We start from the raw sequence: 16,286 nt of genomic DNA on the forward strand, positions 1-16,286 counted from the left end.
AGGCATTTCCCTGGTTTCAGAGCTTTAATGGTGCCTAGGAACTCTGATTCAGATAAAGATTTTTTTAAAGGTCAGTTACCGCATCAGTGTCTACCTGTGGTAAGGCTGTTTCTACGATATACTTTTTTATGGTAGAGGAAGGGGGGCCCACCTGTTGGGTCCTAGGGTGCGGAGGAAGATTATATAATTGGGAATAATATTGCTGAAAGCCAGTGAAGATGCCTTGAGTGTTGCAGATCCGCTGCCAATCGATGGTGCAAATAAGTTGTATGGGATGACAAGGGGCGAGTGGATGGAGGGCCCGCGCTAAGTGCTGTCCACACTTGTTGGCTAAGGAGTAATGGTAGTTATGCACTTTATCCCTAGCTATGAGAGAGTGGGAGTCTAGGATACCCAGTAATTCTCGGCGGGAATTCTCTTGGGTCTAAGTTTCATTTGTGGGAGAGTTCAAGGGTGGCTATAGTTGAGAGAAGAGGGGTAATATCAGCAGATCTTGCTTTCTTTTAGTGTGATCCATGTTGTATGAAGACCCCCACGAAGCACGCATTTCAGGGCTTCCCATTTAACTAAGAGACTAGTTTCATCAGATCTATGATCCAAGACAAAGTTTTGTTTCGCTTGTTTAATCACCGCCATACAGGGAGCATCTTTCAATAGGTTGTCATTTAAGCACCAAGAAAACTTCCTATGGATCTTAGGGGGGGTGTGCTAGTTGTAGATGTACAGGCGTGGGGTCAAACCATAATAGATTACCAAGGGACGCTCTAAGAGGAAGGTCTAACAGGGATTGGGAGACAAAAAAAGTGCCAGCTGGTGACGTTTTAGGATGGGGGGACGCCAGACCCCACCTTCCTTTTTGACCCCTCCCACTTGGTGAAAATGGGCGTGGTTTCAGCAAAATAGTAGGCGTGTCTCTAAGGTGGTGTGGTTAGGGTCTGAGATGAATGCGGGATGGAGGGAGAGAGGGAGGGATAGCAGGCCCAGATCCTACACAACAATAGAAATATGTGTATTTTAGAAAGTTTAACAATCAGCAGATAAAGATACTCCAAACACCTGGTGTTAGTACTTCAATCATCCCGGAACCATGGTTGTTATGGTGTCAGGATGATTGAAGTGCAATATTTCTATTATTACATTGTAATATAAAATTAAATCATTCAACTCACCATAATGCAGAATCAGTGAGAGCCCTCAGCGTGTCACCTACCATGTTGCCTGCCACCAGATGCCATCAGGTGCCCCCAGCGGAGTCCCTCCTTACATCAGGTGCCCCCAGCGGAGTCCCTCCTTATATCAGGTGCCCCCAGTGGAGTACCTCCTTACTTAAGGTGCCCCCAGCGGAGTCCCTCCTTACATCTGTGTCCCCAGCGGAGCCCCTCCTTACATCTTTGTCCCCAGCGGAGCCCCTCCTTACATCTGTGTCCCCTGCGGAGCCCCTCCTTACATCTGTGTCCCCAGCGGAGCCCCTCCATACATCAGTGTCCCCAGCGGAGCCCCTCCTGATATCTTTTGTGTGACAGGCTTGTGTACACACAATCTGACTTTCCGACAAGTTTTGTTGGCGGAAAATTTGAGAACCTGCTCTCAAACATTTGTGGGCGTAAATTTCCGACAGCAAATGTTCGATGGAGCATACGCACGCTTGGACTTTCCGACAAAAAGCTCACATCGAACATTTCCCGTTGGAAAATCCGACCCTGTGTACGCGGCATGACAACAAAAGCCACGGTACAGTGGTGGGGTAAAAAATTAGCTTTGGCCATACTGAAGTGCTATTATATTTAAAAAGTAATACCGTATTTTCCGGCGTATAAGACGACCTTTTACACTTAAAAAAAACTGGCCAAAAGTCGGGGGTCTTCTTATATGCCGGATCAGCCCCTCGGATGCCTGCTGAGGGTTCGGTAATACTGTATGTAGCTTCGGCTACATACAGTATATACCGCTGAGCAAATCCCGGTGAGCGATGTATTCAAATGAATACAGAGCCTGCTCGGATTGGAGTAACAACCTCTGCCAATCCGAGCAGGCTACTCTGTAGCCTGCTCGGATTGGCTTTGAGAGTCAGAGAGGTGCGGGCTGATGATTATACCGCCTCTGCCAATCCAAGCAGGCTTTGTATTCATTAATAGAATACATCGCTCACCGTGATCGGTTCCAGCAAAAGCAGGAAGAAGGATATGGCGCCAGCTCCTGCTCCAGCAAGAAGGACGAAATATCAAGCATCGGAAGCCTCGGAAAGGGGGTCGTCTTATACAGTAAGTACAAGAAAAAAATGCTTAAACAACTGTAAGATTGGGGGGTCGTCTTATACGCCCGGTTGTCTTATACACCAGCATATACCCAGGGCCGTCTTTAAGGCAGGGCAAAAGGGACAGCTTCCCTGGGCCCTGTCATTGTTGTGGGGCCCAAAGCAGCTGCCTCATACTTGCCAACTACCCCAGTTTAAATTCCCTTATCCCTTGAATTTTTAGTCCTGTGCTGTGTCTCGATATCACAGTGTGAAGTGCTGGTACTAATGCTGTCCAGCTCTGCCCTATTGTGTACAGATGACTTGCCTGCAGACCCGTGTTTACATGTAAACAACCGTCATTCGTAATTAAATAGCTGAGGCCAGCGGCATTGATATGTAAATAATCATATTCATATGTATATCATGCCCCCCTGCAGTGAGAAGATGATGTGCTGTAACCTCTAGCAAGCAATCAGTGAGCAGTATTACAGTACAGTAATCTCTAGCAACCAATTGACAAGCAGAAATAATTTTCTGTAACCTCTAGCATCCAAACAGTGAGCCGTAATGTGTGCTGTAACCTCTAGCAACGAGTTAGTAAACAGTAATGATATGCTGTAATCGCTGGCAACCAATCACAATCGCTGCCTGATCTGATACAATAATTGGCAGTTAGGCTTAAAATCAGTTTAACCACTTGCTTACTGGGCACTTAAACCCCCCTCAGTCCCAGACCAATTTTCAGCTTTCAGCGCTGATGCACTTTGAATGACAATTGCGCGGTCATACAACACTGTACCCACATGAAATTTTTATCATTTTTTTCCCACAAATAGAGCTTTCTTTTGGTGGTATTTAATTACAGCTCGGAGTTTTATTTTTTGCTAAACAAACAAAAAAAGATGCAAAAAAAAATAAAAAATAAAAATCATGTTTAATAGTTTGTTATAAAATTTTGCAACCAGGTCATTTTTCTCCTTCATTGAAGTGCGCTGATGAGGCGGCACTGATAGGCTGCACTGGTGGGCACTGATGGGCTGCATTGGTGGGCACTGATAGGCTGCACTGGTGGGCACTGATAGGCTGCACTGGTGGGCACTGATAGGCATAGTTAAGGCGGCACTAATAGGCACAGATAAGGTGGCACCGATAGGCACAGATAAGGCAGTACTGATGGACACAGATAAGGCGGCACTGATGGGCAAAGATGGGCACAGATAAGATGGCATGGATGGGTGGCACGGATGGGTGGCACGGATGGGTGGCACTAAGGGGCACTGATAGGTACCACTGATAGATAGGACTGATGGGCACTGATAGGTGGCTCTGATAGGTGGCACTGCTGGGCACTGCTGGGCACTGGTAGATGACACTGATGGGCACGGATATGTGGCACTGGGGTGCAGCACCGTTGTTGAGGAAGATTGTGGGCACTGCTGGGTGGCACTGTGGGCAGTGATAGGTGGCACTATGGGCACTGCTGGGTGGCACTGACGGGGGGCACTTATCTTTTAATGAGGTGGCACTGGCAGGGGGCAGGTGGGCACTGGCAGGGCTGGCCGTGATCGGGACTGATGTCCCGATCACGGCCGCCGGTGATCGGCTCTTTTATTTTCTCCTCGCGCTGTCAGCGCGAGGAGGAATAATAGCCGATTACCGGCTCCGTTGTATCACATGATCAGCTGTCATTGGCTGACAGCTGATCACGTGGTAAGGGGTTGGGATTGACCCCTTGCTCGGATCAGTGATCAGGCGAGTCTCATAGACTCGCCGATCACAGAGCGCGCCCCCTGAGGCCGCTCGTGCACAGGACGACGTCAATAGACGTAGTCCCGGCAAAGGAGGTCCGTGCTGTAGCCGTCATTCGGCTATAGCGCGGGTCTCAAGTGGTTAATGTATGTCTGGAGATTGAAATTTCATGGGTGGGGGGGGGGGGGGGGCCCAAGAAAATGTTTGCCCAGGATCCAATCAATATTAAAGACTGCCCTGCATATACAGTGTATGTTTAACCATTTCTAACTTGTAGACCTTGCAAGGTGATATCAGAGGTCAGTTTTTGACACATTTTTTGGTGAATGGGAAACCGCTAAAAATACGATTACTGAAATCTGCTGCCTATGCCCATATAGTAATGATTATTGATTTTTTGAAGTCGTGTGAATTTCTTTGTAATCATTTTATCGATTTTTTTCTTGCCGACGTTCTGGTGGTCTTTAAATAAACTATATTATGTAACTGAATTGTCTTGCAGCCCCGACTCCCGTGAATACAAAAGTATCTTGGCGTTTATAGTCACTATTAATGAAATCAACAAGAGTACAACGCCGCTCCCTAATATCACCCTGGGTTATCACATATATAACACTTGTAGCGATGTAAAGAAAACCTTAATTTATGTCCTGCGGATATTATCTGGGAAGAAGAAAGCGACTCCTAACTATGATTGCACGAAACGTGGTGAAGTTGCCGGTTTTATTGGCGATACTGGTTTTTACCCAACCCAGGCAATGGCAGAGTTACTGGGCTTGTACAGATATACACATGTGAGTGAAACGCTATCAAGGTGTTACTAAACTGCAAACATGGAAAACTTCCTGTCTTGTTTACATGGCAGCAGAGCCATATGTAGGGTCGCCACCTTTTCTTCGGGTCAAACCCGAACACTTTAGCGGCGCACGGCAATTTTTTTTTTTTATAGTATAAACTATACATATATTTTGCTATTAAAGTGGAGGGCCACCCTGAAAAACAAAAGTACATTAAAAATTAGCAAAAAAATCTGAAAAAAAAAAATATTTTTTATTTTTTTTAAACTTACCAGAAATGCCTGTTGCTAGGCATATCGTCCTAATCTGCCTCTTCCTCCTCCGCGGTGATGTTCGGTCTTCTCTCCTCCGTGCGGCGTCTTCTGGGTAATGGGTCGCGCTGTGTGTTATGGGAACTGTGTGTCGCAGAACACAGTGCGCCCCCATTCACAAAGCGCTGCGCGTCTCGCGCATGCGCAGTAGGAAACGGACAGTGAAGCCGCAAGGCTCCACTGCCTGTTTCCCTTAGAAATGGCGGCGCCGGGACCCGAGAGCCGAGGGACGGTTCAGCCTCGGGCGGGCCAACATCGTGGGCGCCCTGGACAGGTAAGTATGCTTATTAAAAGTCAGCAGCTACAGTGTTTGCAGCTGCTGACTTTAAAAAATTTTTTTTTTTTTTTTAAGGGCCGGTTCACACAGGGGGCGATGCGACCTGCCGCGACCTCAGCGGCGACTTGCAAATGACTTCTGTATAGAAGTCAATGCAAGTCGCCCCGAGGTCACCCAAAAGTAGTACAGGAACCTTTTTTCTGAGTCGGAGCGACTCGAGTCGCTCCTCTTAGAACGGTTCCATTGTACAGAACGGGGGCGACTTGTCAGGTCGCGGCGAGGCAAGTCGTGTCTCCTCGCATCGCCCCCAGTGTGAACCGGCCCTTAAGCTGGCTCTCCTCTTTAAATAAAATTTCTAATAATATACATTTAAAGTGGTTGTAAACCCTTACAAACCACTTTGACCTATAGGTAAGCCCAGATTAAGGCTTACCTGTAGGTCCACGTAATATCTCCTAAACCTACACGGTTTAGGAGATATTTACAAAAAGACAGCCACCGCTGTCTATGGTGCATGCGCCGTAGACAGCGGCGCGCAGGCGCGCTGGGCAAGCCGCAGACCGCGGCGATATGCCGCGAGTGTCGGCTCCCGTGCGCATGCGCAGGAGTGACGTCATCGCTGCTCCGGCAAATCACAGCGCCGGAGCAGCGAGACCCACCAAGAAGATGGACGCTCAGAACTACAGGGGACAGCGGTGACTTCGCTGGCTCCTGTGTCAGGTAAGTGACACATAATGGACTACTATGCGATACGATGCGATGCGATGCATAGTAGTCCATTATGCTTTACCTTTGCAAGGAATCAAAGAGGAAGTAAACTTATCAGGGTTTACTTCCTCTTTAAGAACAAGAGTCCTCCTTTACATCAGAGTCCACAGAGTTCCCCTTTTACATCTGAACTCGCAGAGTTCCCTTTCACTGTAAGCCCTTGTACACACGGTCGGAGATTCCGACGGAATGTGTCCGATCGGAGCGTTTTGTGGGATATTCCGACTGTGTGTGGTCTCCACAACTTGCCGGAAATATTTTCCGACAAAATGCTCCGATCGGACATACTCCGATCATGTGTAGAGAATTCCGATCGGACAAAGTGCCACGCATGCTCAGATCAAATTCCTACATCAAAGCTATTGGCTACTAGCCTGAACGTAGTCCCGTCGTAAGGAAATTACGTCATCACGTTCTGAAAGATCGGATTTTCCGACAACTTTGTCCGACCGTGTGTATGCAACACCGGTTTCGGACAAAATCCGTCGGACAAAATCCGACGGATTTGGTTGTCGGAATCTCCGACCGTGTGTACAGGGGCTAAGAGGGGACTCTGCAGACTCTGATGTCAGGGAGAACTCTAACATAAGGGAGGCTCTGGGAATCCTGATTTAAGGGGGGGAACACTGAGAGCTCTGATGTACGGAGAAGACTCTGATGTAAGGGGGGTACTCTGTGGCCTATGGTGTAAAGGGGGAATCTGATGTAAGGGGTGCTCTGAGAACCCCCTGATTTACCTTAGTGTACTTACTCAGAGGCAGGAGAGAGAAGGAGGGAGATTTCAATCACAGACAGGGACGGATGGTGAGCTCACTCACCCCTTGGCAGTCAGCACATCTCATCCAGATGTATCTATCCCACACCCACCTAACAACTGTCCCCGAGCCACCCCCCATCAAATCATTCTCTGCAGCTATTACCTTTTGTACCACCACCCCCTCCCTTTAGAATGTAAGCTCTATGAGCCGAGCCCCCCTGTACCTTTTGTATTGTACTGTGATTGTGTTGTCCCCCCCTATGCATTGTAAAGCGCTGTGTAAACTGCTGACGCTATATACATTGTGTATAATAATAATAATAATAATCTGAGGCTGCTGGACTTCAAATTTCCAGCCTCCACTTACTTTCCTATTCTGAGGCACAGCCCTGGGGATTGGAGTGTGGGCAGACACAGAGGGGTAGGGGTAGGGGGAAGAGGTGTAGATCGATCCCTCTCTCCTCTCCTGTCTGTGTGTGTGTTTGGGGGAGGGGGGGGGGTTGTTAGTGCTGACTTTGGGCAGTGTTAATATAAAGAGTGTAACAGACACTCTCAGCTCAGACAACTGCAGCCAGTAACCCTGCTGGGAAGCCACAGTCCAGTCTAAATAATGTGTCCGGGTTTCAGACTGCCTTAAACCCGGACGCATGATTCCAAACCCGAACTGTCCGGGTGAATCCTGGACAGGTGGCAAACCTAGCCATATGAGATGATGATGGCTCCTCTTACACCTCCAGCCCAGGGTCCCTGATGGAGAAGACAAGTCGTGAAAGGGCACAGAGTGGCACAAGTGCCTCACTGGTCTGCTAGATGCTTGTGCCAATTGATGATGGGAGCCACTGGGTGAGTATGTGATGTGTGGATTCCACCTGCAGGATGGCTGGCAGGAGATGGGTCGCTGGAACAGCAGATTAGAACAATGCAGAACATGTGGTGGCTGAACATGGGATCAGTAGACTGGTGGGCAGGCAGGTTCATGGTAAGGGGAGCTGCATGCAGGTAAGTAAAAAAATCTCAGGGCTGGTTTAAGGTCAGGTTCCAACAAGCAGGTCAGGATCGAGAGAATCAGGTGGCAGCAAGGTCATGGTGCAAGCCAAGGTCAGCACAGGCAAATAGGAGGAGCAGGTCAACACAAGCTGAGCCAACATCAGGATGTCAATAAGAAAATACCGGACACAGGTTAATAGGTATTACCAAATGCAAGTAAGTAAATAATTGACAATTGCGCGGTCGTGCGACGTGGCTCTCAAACAAAATTGACGTCCTTTTTTTCCCCCACAAATAGAGTTTTCTTTTGGTGGTATTTGATCACCCCTGCGGTTATTTTTTTTTTACTAGTAATGGCGGCGATCAGCGATTTTTATTGCGACTGCGACATTGTGGGGGACACATCGGACATTTTTGACACATTTTTGGGACCATTGTCATTTATACAGCAATCACTGCTATACAAATGCACTAATTCCTGTGTAAATGACACTGGCAGTGAAGGGGTTAACCAGTGGGTGGCAGTGTAGGGGTTAAGTGTTCCTAGGGGCGTGTTACTAACTGTGGGGGGGGGGTTGGGCTTTCATTTAGTGAACACTGATCTCTGCTCCAATCACATGAAGCAGAGATCAGCGTCACTAGTTGCTAGGCAGAACGGAGAAATGCTGTTTACAACGGCATTTCTCCATTCAGCCGCCCCGTGAGACGATCGCTCAGGGGGGGGGAGGAGCATAAATGTTATATGCTCTGGGAGGCATCCAACACATTGGTCAGGAAGGTAAGCCGCCTCAGCCGTTCTAATGCCCTGTACACACGGTCAGACTTTGTGACGGAAAATGTGCGATCGGATCATGTTGTCGGAAAATCCGATCGTGTGTGGGCTCCATCTGACTTTTTCCGTCGGAATTTCCGACGCATAAAAGTTTGAGAGCAGGATCTAAAATTTTTCCCACAACAAAATCCGATCGTTTAAATTCCGATCGTGTTTAGACAATTCCAACGGACAAACTGCCACGCATGCTCAGCATAAATTACGAGACGAAAGCTATTGGCTACTGGCCCGTTTATAGTCACCGCGTTCAGTGGTTTACGTCACCGCGTTCAGATTTTCCGACAACTTTGTGCGACCGTGTGTATGCAAGACAAGTTTGGGCCAAAATCCGCCGGAAAAAATCCGCCAGATTTTGTCGTCGCAAAGTCCGACCGTGTGTACGGGGCATAAGGGTTCTCCCGGCCAACAGGAAGATGGTGGAGAGCTGGAGAGGAGGCTTGGATCGCTCCCTGGACTGCAGCGCTGAAAGGGATGACATCACAGGCGTGATCGCGACGCGTTTCCAGGCTGGCGCACCCTGGTGGTGGGAGGAATGTCAAGCTTATTACAGATGAGCTAAATGTGCTGTATTGATGTCCACGTAGTGCTGTCATCTACTTAGGGAGTTAGTATATTACTACGGGCAGCATTTTAGGAGAATAACCATTTTAACAGAAGAAGGGACGAAAAAATGTATATACCACATATCCATATATACATCATGATAAGCATTGTTAGCATTAAGGGTGTGGATATAAATAAATTATATAACGGATGGAATAAAGATAAAAAGGCTAAGGACCTTTTGGTGTACAGTTCAATATAAATGGGATTAATGAATAAAATAATGGTATGGTAATACTGGTTAACCACTTTCAGACCGGACCATTTTGCTGGTCAAAGACCAGACCACTTTTTGTGATTCGGCACTACGGTCGCTTTAACTGACAATTGCGCGGTCGTGCGACGTGGCTCCCAAACAAAATTGACGTCCTTTTTTTCCCACAAATAGAGCTTTCTTTTGGTGGTATTTCATCACCCCTGCGGTTTTTATTTTTTGCGCTATAAACAAAAATAGAGCGAAAATTTTGAAAAAAAACGCATTATTTTTTACTTTTTGTTATAATAAATATCCCCCAAAAATATATAAAAAAAACATTTTTTTCCCTCAGTTTAGGCCGATATGTATTCTTCTACATATTTTTGTTAAAAAAATCGCAATAAGCGATTATTGATTGGTTTGCGCAAAAGTTATAGCGTTTACAAAATAGGGATAGTTTTATAGCATTTTTATAAATAATTTTTTTTTTTTTTACTAGTAATGACGGCGATCAGCGATTTTTATTGTGACTGCGACATTGTGGGGGACCCATCGGACATTTTTGACACATTTTTGGGACCATTGTCATTTATACAGTAATCCCTGCTATATAAATGCAGTGATTCCTGTGTAAATGACACTGGCAGTGAAGGGGTTAACCAGTGGGTGGCAGTGTAGGGGTTAAGTGTTCCTAGGGGTGTGTTACTAACTGTGGGGGGGCTGGGCTTTCATTTAGTGAACACTGATCTCTGCTCCAATCACATGGAGCAGAGATCAGCGTCACTAGTTGCTAGGCAGAACGGGGAAATGCTGTTTACAACGGCATTTCTTCATTTGGCCGCTCCGTGAGACGATCGCGGGGATGCCCGCGGCGATCGAGTCCGCGGGTCCCGCGACCGGACTCATGGGGGTCCCGACCAGCGCGGGAGCGCGCCGCCGGCGGTGCGCTCCCGATGGCAGGGCGGCAAATTTAAAGGGACGTACAGGTACGCCTATTTGCCTGCCCGTGCCATTCTGTCGACGTACATCGTCGTGCGCTGGTCGGCAAGTGGTTAAATTACGTGACCTTAAGACCCCTTTCACACTGCCGCGCCCACAGCGTCGGTGGTTAAAACGCTTTACGTTTTACATTTTACCGTCGGATTTGCAGCACATTTCAGCCGCTAGCGGGGCACTTTTACCCCCCGCTAGCGGCCGAGAAAGGGTTAAAACCACCCGCAATACGCCACAATAGCGGCGTTGTGCCGGCGGTAATGCAGCGCTCCCCCATTGATTTCAATGGGGGAGCAGCGGTGGAGGAGCGGTAAACACACCGCTCCTTCACCGCTCCAAAGAAGCTGCTGGCAGGACTTTTCCCTGACGTCCTGCCAGATCACCGCTCCGCTGTGAAAGCCCTTGGGAATGAATGGAGCAGCAGTTTGAGGGCGGATTGCAGGCGCTATTTCTAACGCTATAGCGCCTGCAAAACTCCCTCGTTGGGAAAGGGGTCTTATTGTAAAAATGGTCTATAACCAGATATTATTACATAAAGGAATGAGGTGGTTAAAAGATTAAACATGGATGTGTTTCCACAAATCAAGGGCAAAGATGTCGTTAATGAGAATAAATAACAAATAATATGATATAAAGGGGAGAAAATCAACAACAATAATTTGTAAAAAATGCAGAACAGTGTATAGTTTTCCTCAATATGGATTGCATGTTTGCATTTACTTTAGTTTGGGTAATTTTGTTGAAAAGCTGAGTCTTGGTGATCTCGCCAAGAGTCGCAACACAAGAGTGGTTATTGTGTAAGTCTGAGTGGAGGTCATCCTATTGAGAAAAATTTGCATCATGATACTAATGTCAAAAGTACTTACTTACTCATCTAGGGTCCCACTACCCCCGATATATGTCATGCCCATAGATCACCTGACGGATGGTGATGATCTGCAGAAGAATAAAAAGGAAGGGGAGGGGGGAGGAGCATAGATGTTAGATGATATAAAATAGTGGACACTTCTATTTCTTCATTCAAGCCACCAGGCGAGAGGGTATCTAGAGAATAGATCCAGAACATCTCATGTTCATGTAGCACTAACCCCCCGAAGGAGCTGCTTAGATTTTTCTGGGCTTACCGATTACCTCCTCCAGCTCATAACTCGTTGTTCTTGTCTAGGGGTACCCAGGGTTGATGACCCAGTAAATGTAGAGCCTGACACTTGAATTCCTTGTCAGGGCTTTTATTTTGCATTAAACAGTAGAACGAACTCAGTCTCTAAGTCAGGAATAGAGGGTATGAAGATAACGTTTAGCTCAGGTGCTCGGAACTGCTGACTTCAATCAAAGTCTCTCTCTATGTACACAATCCAGGGACTAGCCACTTGCAACTGGATTCTTTAACTGTTGGATAAATCCTTAAATTTGGTTTAGTAGCCAACAGGTAATTCTAGCTTTCAAAGTCTCTCACACAGACTTGGTTGAACAGGAAGGGTAAAGGTAGGAACTTTTATTACTGTACCAGAATCTTTCAGCCGGTCCAGCTATACTGTAAGAATTGTGGATTCAGTCAATGTCAATGGCAACTCTGCTTCTAGGCTCTTACCGAGCAGCCAGCCTTGTGCGTGGCTCTCCTACCGAAGAGTCCGCCCCTGGTCGCATATAGAGTTGCTGGGCTTCTCCAAAGTTGGAACGGCACCGGAACACCTTAGAATCCTCCTTTCAGTTACTGCGCCTCGAACTAGCCAGTTTTGAAGTTCGGGAGCGGATGGATCCGCACCCCAGGCCATGAGGGTCCCTGGGGGCTGGTCAGGAGGACCAGGACCACGGAGTCAGCAACAACTTCTGGACCAGAACCCAGAACTACGTGACTTCGGCACCTTAAGTACCCTCTCTCGGATTACGCAGTGAGACAAACGCGCCCACTGATTGGTTCCGAGATGGAGATTGGTACCCAATGCGTCCAACCAGACTGCGTTCTAAAGTCTCCCACAGGTGTACAACCCCACCCAGTGCCGGGACAAGGTCATCCAGCGCCCAGGGCAAAGATGCCAAACTGCGCCCCCCTTTCCCTTAGGGTTAGGATCAGGGTGCCCCCTACCCATGCAATAAACCATTGCGCCAGGGGCAGCCGCCCCTCCTGTCCACCCCTTGTCCCGGCCCCGACCCCACCTATGACCAGGCAGAAATTCTATACAGCCCAGCCAAACTGATGCCAAAGTACAATTTAGCACAATTAGCCTCAAAACTTACTATAGTTTTGAGCAAAAACTAAATTTAAATACATAGAGCGTAAACATTCACAAAGCCTATGAAATCTGTGGGCATCTGAGAGGTTTCTGGGGATCTGTTCTACTATCCACACCTCTAGACCTGCGGTTGACCCTTGGTGATATTTGGCAAAGTGACAAGGAACACTATGTTTATCTTTGCCTCCCTCTACCAACCTGCGAATGGTGCGGCATACATATAGAAGATTACAAGGGCAACTGAAACAATACACTACATGATCTGAAGAGCAGTTATAAAACTCATCAAATTTGTAGGTTTTCCCTTTTGTAACAAACTCTTTTTTCTTTTGCCTATGTTTGATGAAGGCACAGGTTTTTTTCATAAATTTATTCATTAATCCAATTTATATTAAACCGTACACCCGAAGGTTCTTAGCCTTTTTATCTTAATTCCATTGTATAATTTTTTTACAGCCACACCCTTATTGCTAACAATGCTTATCTTGATGTATATATAGATATGTGGTATATATATATATATATATATATATATATATATATATATATATATGTATATGTATGTATATATATATGTATATATATATATATATATATATATATGTATATGTATGTGTATATATATATATGTATATATATATATATATATATATATATATATATATATATATATATATATATATATATATATATATATATATATATATATATATATATAATGTGTGTTTTTTAAATTTAAGAATTTATTTGTCCCTTCTTCTGGTAAAATGGTTATTCTCCTAAAATGCTGCCCGTAGCAATATACTAACTCCCCACTACATGGCAGCACTATGCATATTTAGCTCATCTGTAATGAGATTGAAAAAGGAGCGTGCATTCCTCCCACCACCAGGGTGCGCCAGCCCGGAAACGCATCACCTGTGAGGTCATCCCCTTCAGCGCTGAGGTCCAGGGAGCGAACCAAGCCTCCTCTCCAGGGGAGAACCGCTATGTGGCACCGATATTCAGGTTGTGGTCCCTTTAAGGGGGATAGGTGGATGTACTCAGGGGTCTCAGCCATGCAGGGTGAGGAATTTCGGGACATTTGTACAAAGGAGAATAGTAACTCGCAGTCCTCTCGGCATTAGTGGTGGCTTATTTGGGACCCAGAGTTTTGGAGGTCTGGAGTGACATTCAGGTAGGAAAAGGACTTTCGCTCATGACTACGGGGACTACGGTCCCCTACGGGGTTAAGCAGCCTCCAGGAAGAAGGAAATAAGTCAGGAACTTCCCAGTACTAATGGGTTGGGCGTAGGAATTTGAGAGAGAAACCCATGTGAGTGCTGCACATTTTGGACTGTGCTAACCTTGGGGTAAATCCAGTATGTGAACGTTTCTTTATGTTTCCTATATGATGTTTGTGCTGAAGACAAGCGGACTTTTGTGTTATGTTTTCTGGAATTGTAGTGATTGTAAAGGCTTGTATTTTATTTTTTTTTAAATAACAAACATGTCATGCTTACCTCCACTGCGCAGCTCGTTTTGCACAGAGCGGGCCCCGAACCTCATCTTCTGGGGTCCCTCGGCAGCTCTTGCGGCTCCTCCCCACATCAGATAACCCCCCTAGGAGAAGCGCTCTCCCGGGGAGGGGTTTACTTTGCGGGCGAGCTCCCGAGTCCAGTATTTACATCCATAGACACGAATGACGGATCTCTGCCCCACCCCCTGGGGGCTTGCGTCATTAGATGTGATTGACAGCAGCGGGAGCCAATGGCTGCGCTGCTATCAATCTATCCAATCAAGAGCCGGGGCCCCGTGGGGAGAGGGAGAGCGCCCCTCCGCAGACAGAAATTCGGGATTCCGGTAAGTAATGGGGGGGGGGGGGCTCACTTCCAGGTGTTTTTTCACCTTAATGCATAGGATGTATTAAGGTGAAAAAACACAAGGGTTTACAACCCCTTTAAATCAACTCTGTTGCTGCTGAAAGTGCTGGTTTGCTTTGAAAGAAAAATAAACACCTTTATGTTTAAGCCCTTGTACACACGGTCGGTCATTCCGAACAAAAAAATCTGTCGGATTTTGGCCGACGGATTTTGTCCAAAACCGGTGTTGCATACACGCGGTCGGACAAAGTTGTCGGAAAATCTGATCGTTCTGAACGTGATGACGTTATTTCGTTAGGACGGGACTACGTTCAGGCTAGTAGCCAATAGCTTTGGTCTAGGAATTTGCTCTGAGCATGCGTGGCACTTTGTCCGATCGGAATTCTCTACAGACGATTAGACAAAGTCCGATCGGATCATGTTGTCGGAAAATTTTATAGCCCAGCTGTAAAACTTTGTCGGTCGGATATTCCGACGGAAACAGTCTAATGGAACCCACACATGGTTGGATTATCCGACAACGCGGTCCGATTGGACATTTTTCGTCGGAATGTCCGGCCCTGTGTACAAGGGCTAAGACAAGTGGCTTTGTCCATGGTCCCGAGGAGCTATACCCCTGAACTTTACACTGCCAAAACAACTTTATATAAAATTGGAAAAATTTTGATGGTTCTGACGCTCCCCCTACATCGGTCGGAAGGTTTGGCCATTTTTGCCATCCTTTTCCGACCCTCTTTTTCCATCGTTTTTGCCTCCACGCCTGACTGGGCGGTTGGATTGGTGGCCACGTTCGTCTATGCCGTCGCTTTTTACGAAGGCATCGTTCGTTCCCCTCTTTCCCCTGCCCACATGCTTGAGGCATTATGGGACTTGTAGGCTTACTCAGTCTCGTCCCATTGGTGAGCATGCGCAATAGCGCTCCTTTTGTCCACATCAGGCCGACTACGTCAGACGCCGGCTTGGGCATATAAAAAGCCTTCGTAATACCGTCATTCCTTTGCGGGTCGCAGCCAAGGGTGACGCTTGATCCTCCAGACTTTGTACTTCTTGGTAAGCTTACTGCTATATCTTTCTATATTTACTTTAATCGATCGTTCTTTTCATTTGCAAACGTTCACTTTCCCTTCTGATTGTTTTTCAACCCTTTAGACCTGGGCTATTGTCCATGTCTCTTTTTGTATGTCTGCATTGACTCCCTGGCTTGGAATTCCATGCCTTGGGATGCTAATGTGTAATTCTTAGTGTATGTCTATATGCTTGAGTGTTTGTGTTTCATAACACTCAGTTTTTGATGTACATACCACCCTTTTGAGATATACTTTCTTACCTATCCTAACCTTTCTAATCTTCGTTTTGTTTTTTCTTTGATTGGCCACCCAGCTGGTACTTCTGTGCAGGTGTGTCTCCCTGAGTGCTCCAAAAGATTTTTTTCAAAATACGAGCGTCCCCATTTCTTACAACTATCCAACCTATGTAAGTAATATATTTTAAATTAAAATATATCGGTGTACTACCTTTCTCAATTTTTATACTTTAGAGGGTCTTTCACCCCTAAAAGGCTGTTTTATTTTAGCAACCTTAAAATTAAGTCATGTACTAAAGAACTTTAAATTATTCCAAAATTTCAAATTTCGCTTTTTACTACATACCTTTTTGTTATCAGTTTCCTTGGGTTGGCTTTTTA

General features: G+C 46.4%; 1 protein-coding gene across 1 annotated transcript in view; it reads left to right on the plus strand.

The window, feature by feature from the left end:
• The window catches only part of LOC143975981 (vomeronasal type-2 receptor 26-like), a 70,151-nt gene that overhangs the window by 23,434 nt on the left and 30,431 nt on the right, over window positions 1-16,286 (plus strand). Inside the window, exon 2 of the mRNA XM_077478509.1 lies at window positions 4,488-4,779. Coding sequence (XP_077334635.1) covers window positions 4,488-4,779 — 292 coding nt within the window. The remainder of the gene's footprint in view (window positions 1-4,487; window positions 4,780-16,286) is intronic.

This window comes from Lithobates pipiens, unplaced genomic scaffold, assembly GCF_037356315.1.
Source record: "Lithobates pipiens isolate NorthernLeopardFrog02 unplaced genomic scaffold, aLitPip1_a1.2 Scaffold_13, whole genome shotgun sequence".
NCBI classification, from domain to species: Eukaryota; Metazoa; Chordata; class Amphibia; order Anura; family Ranidae; genus Lithobates; species Lithobates pipiens.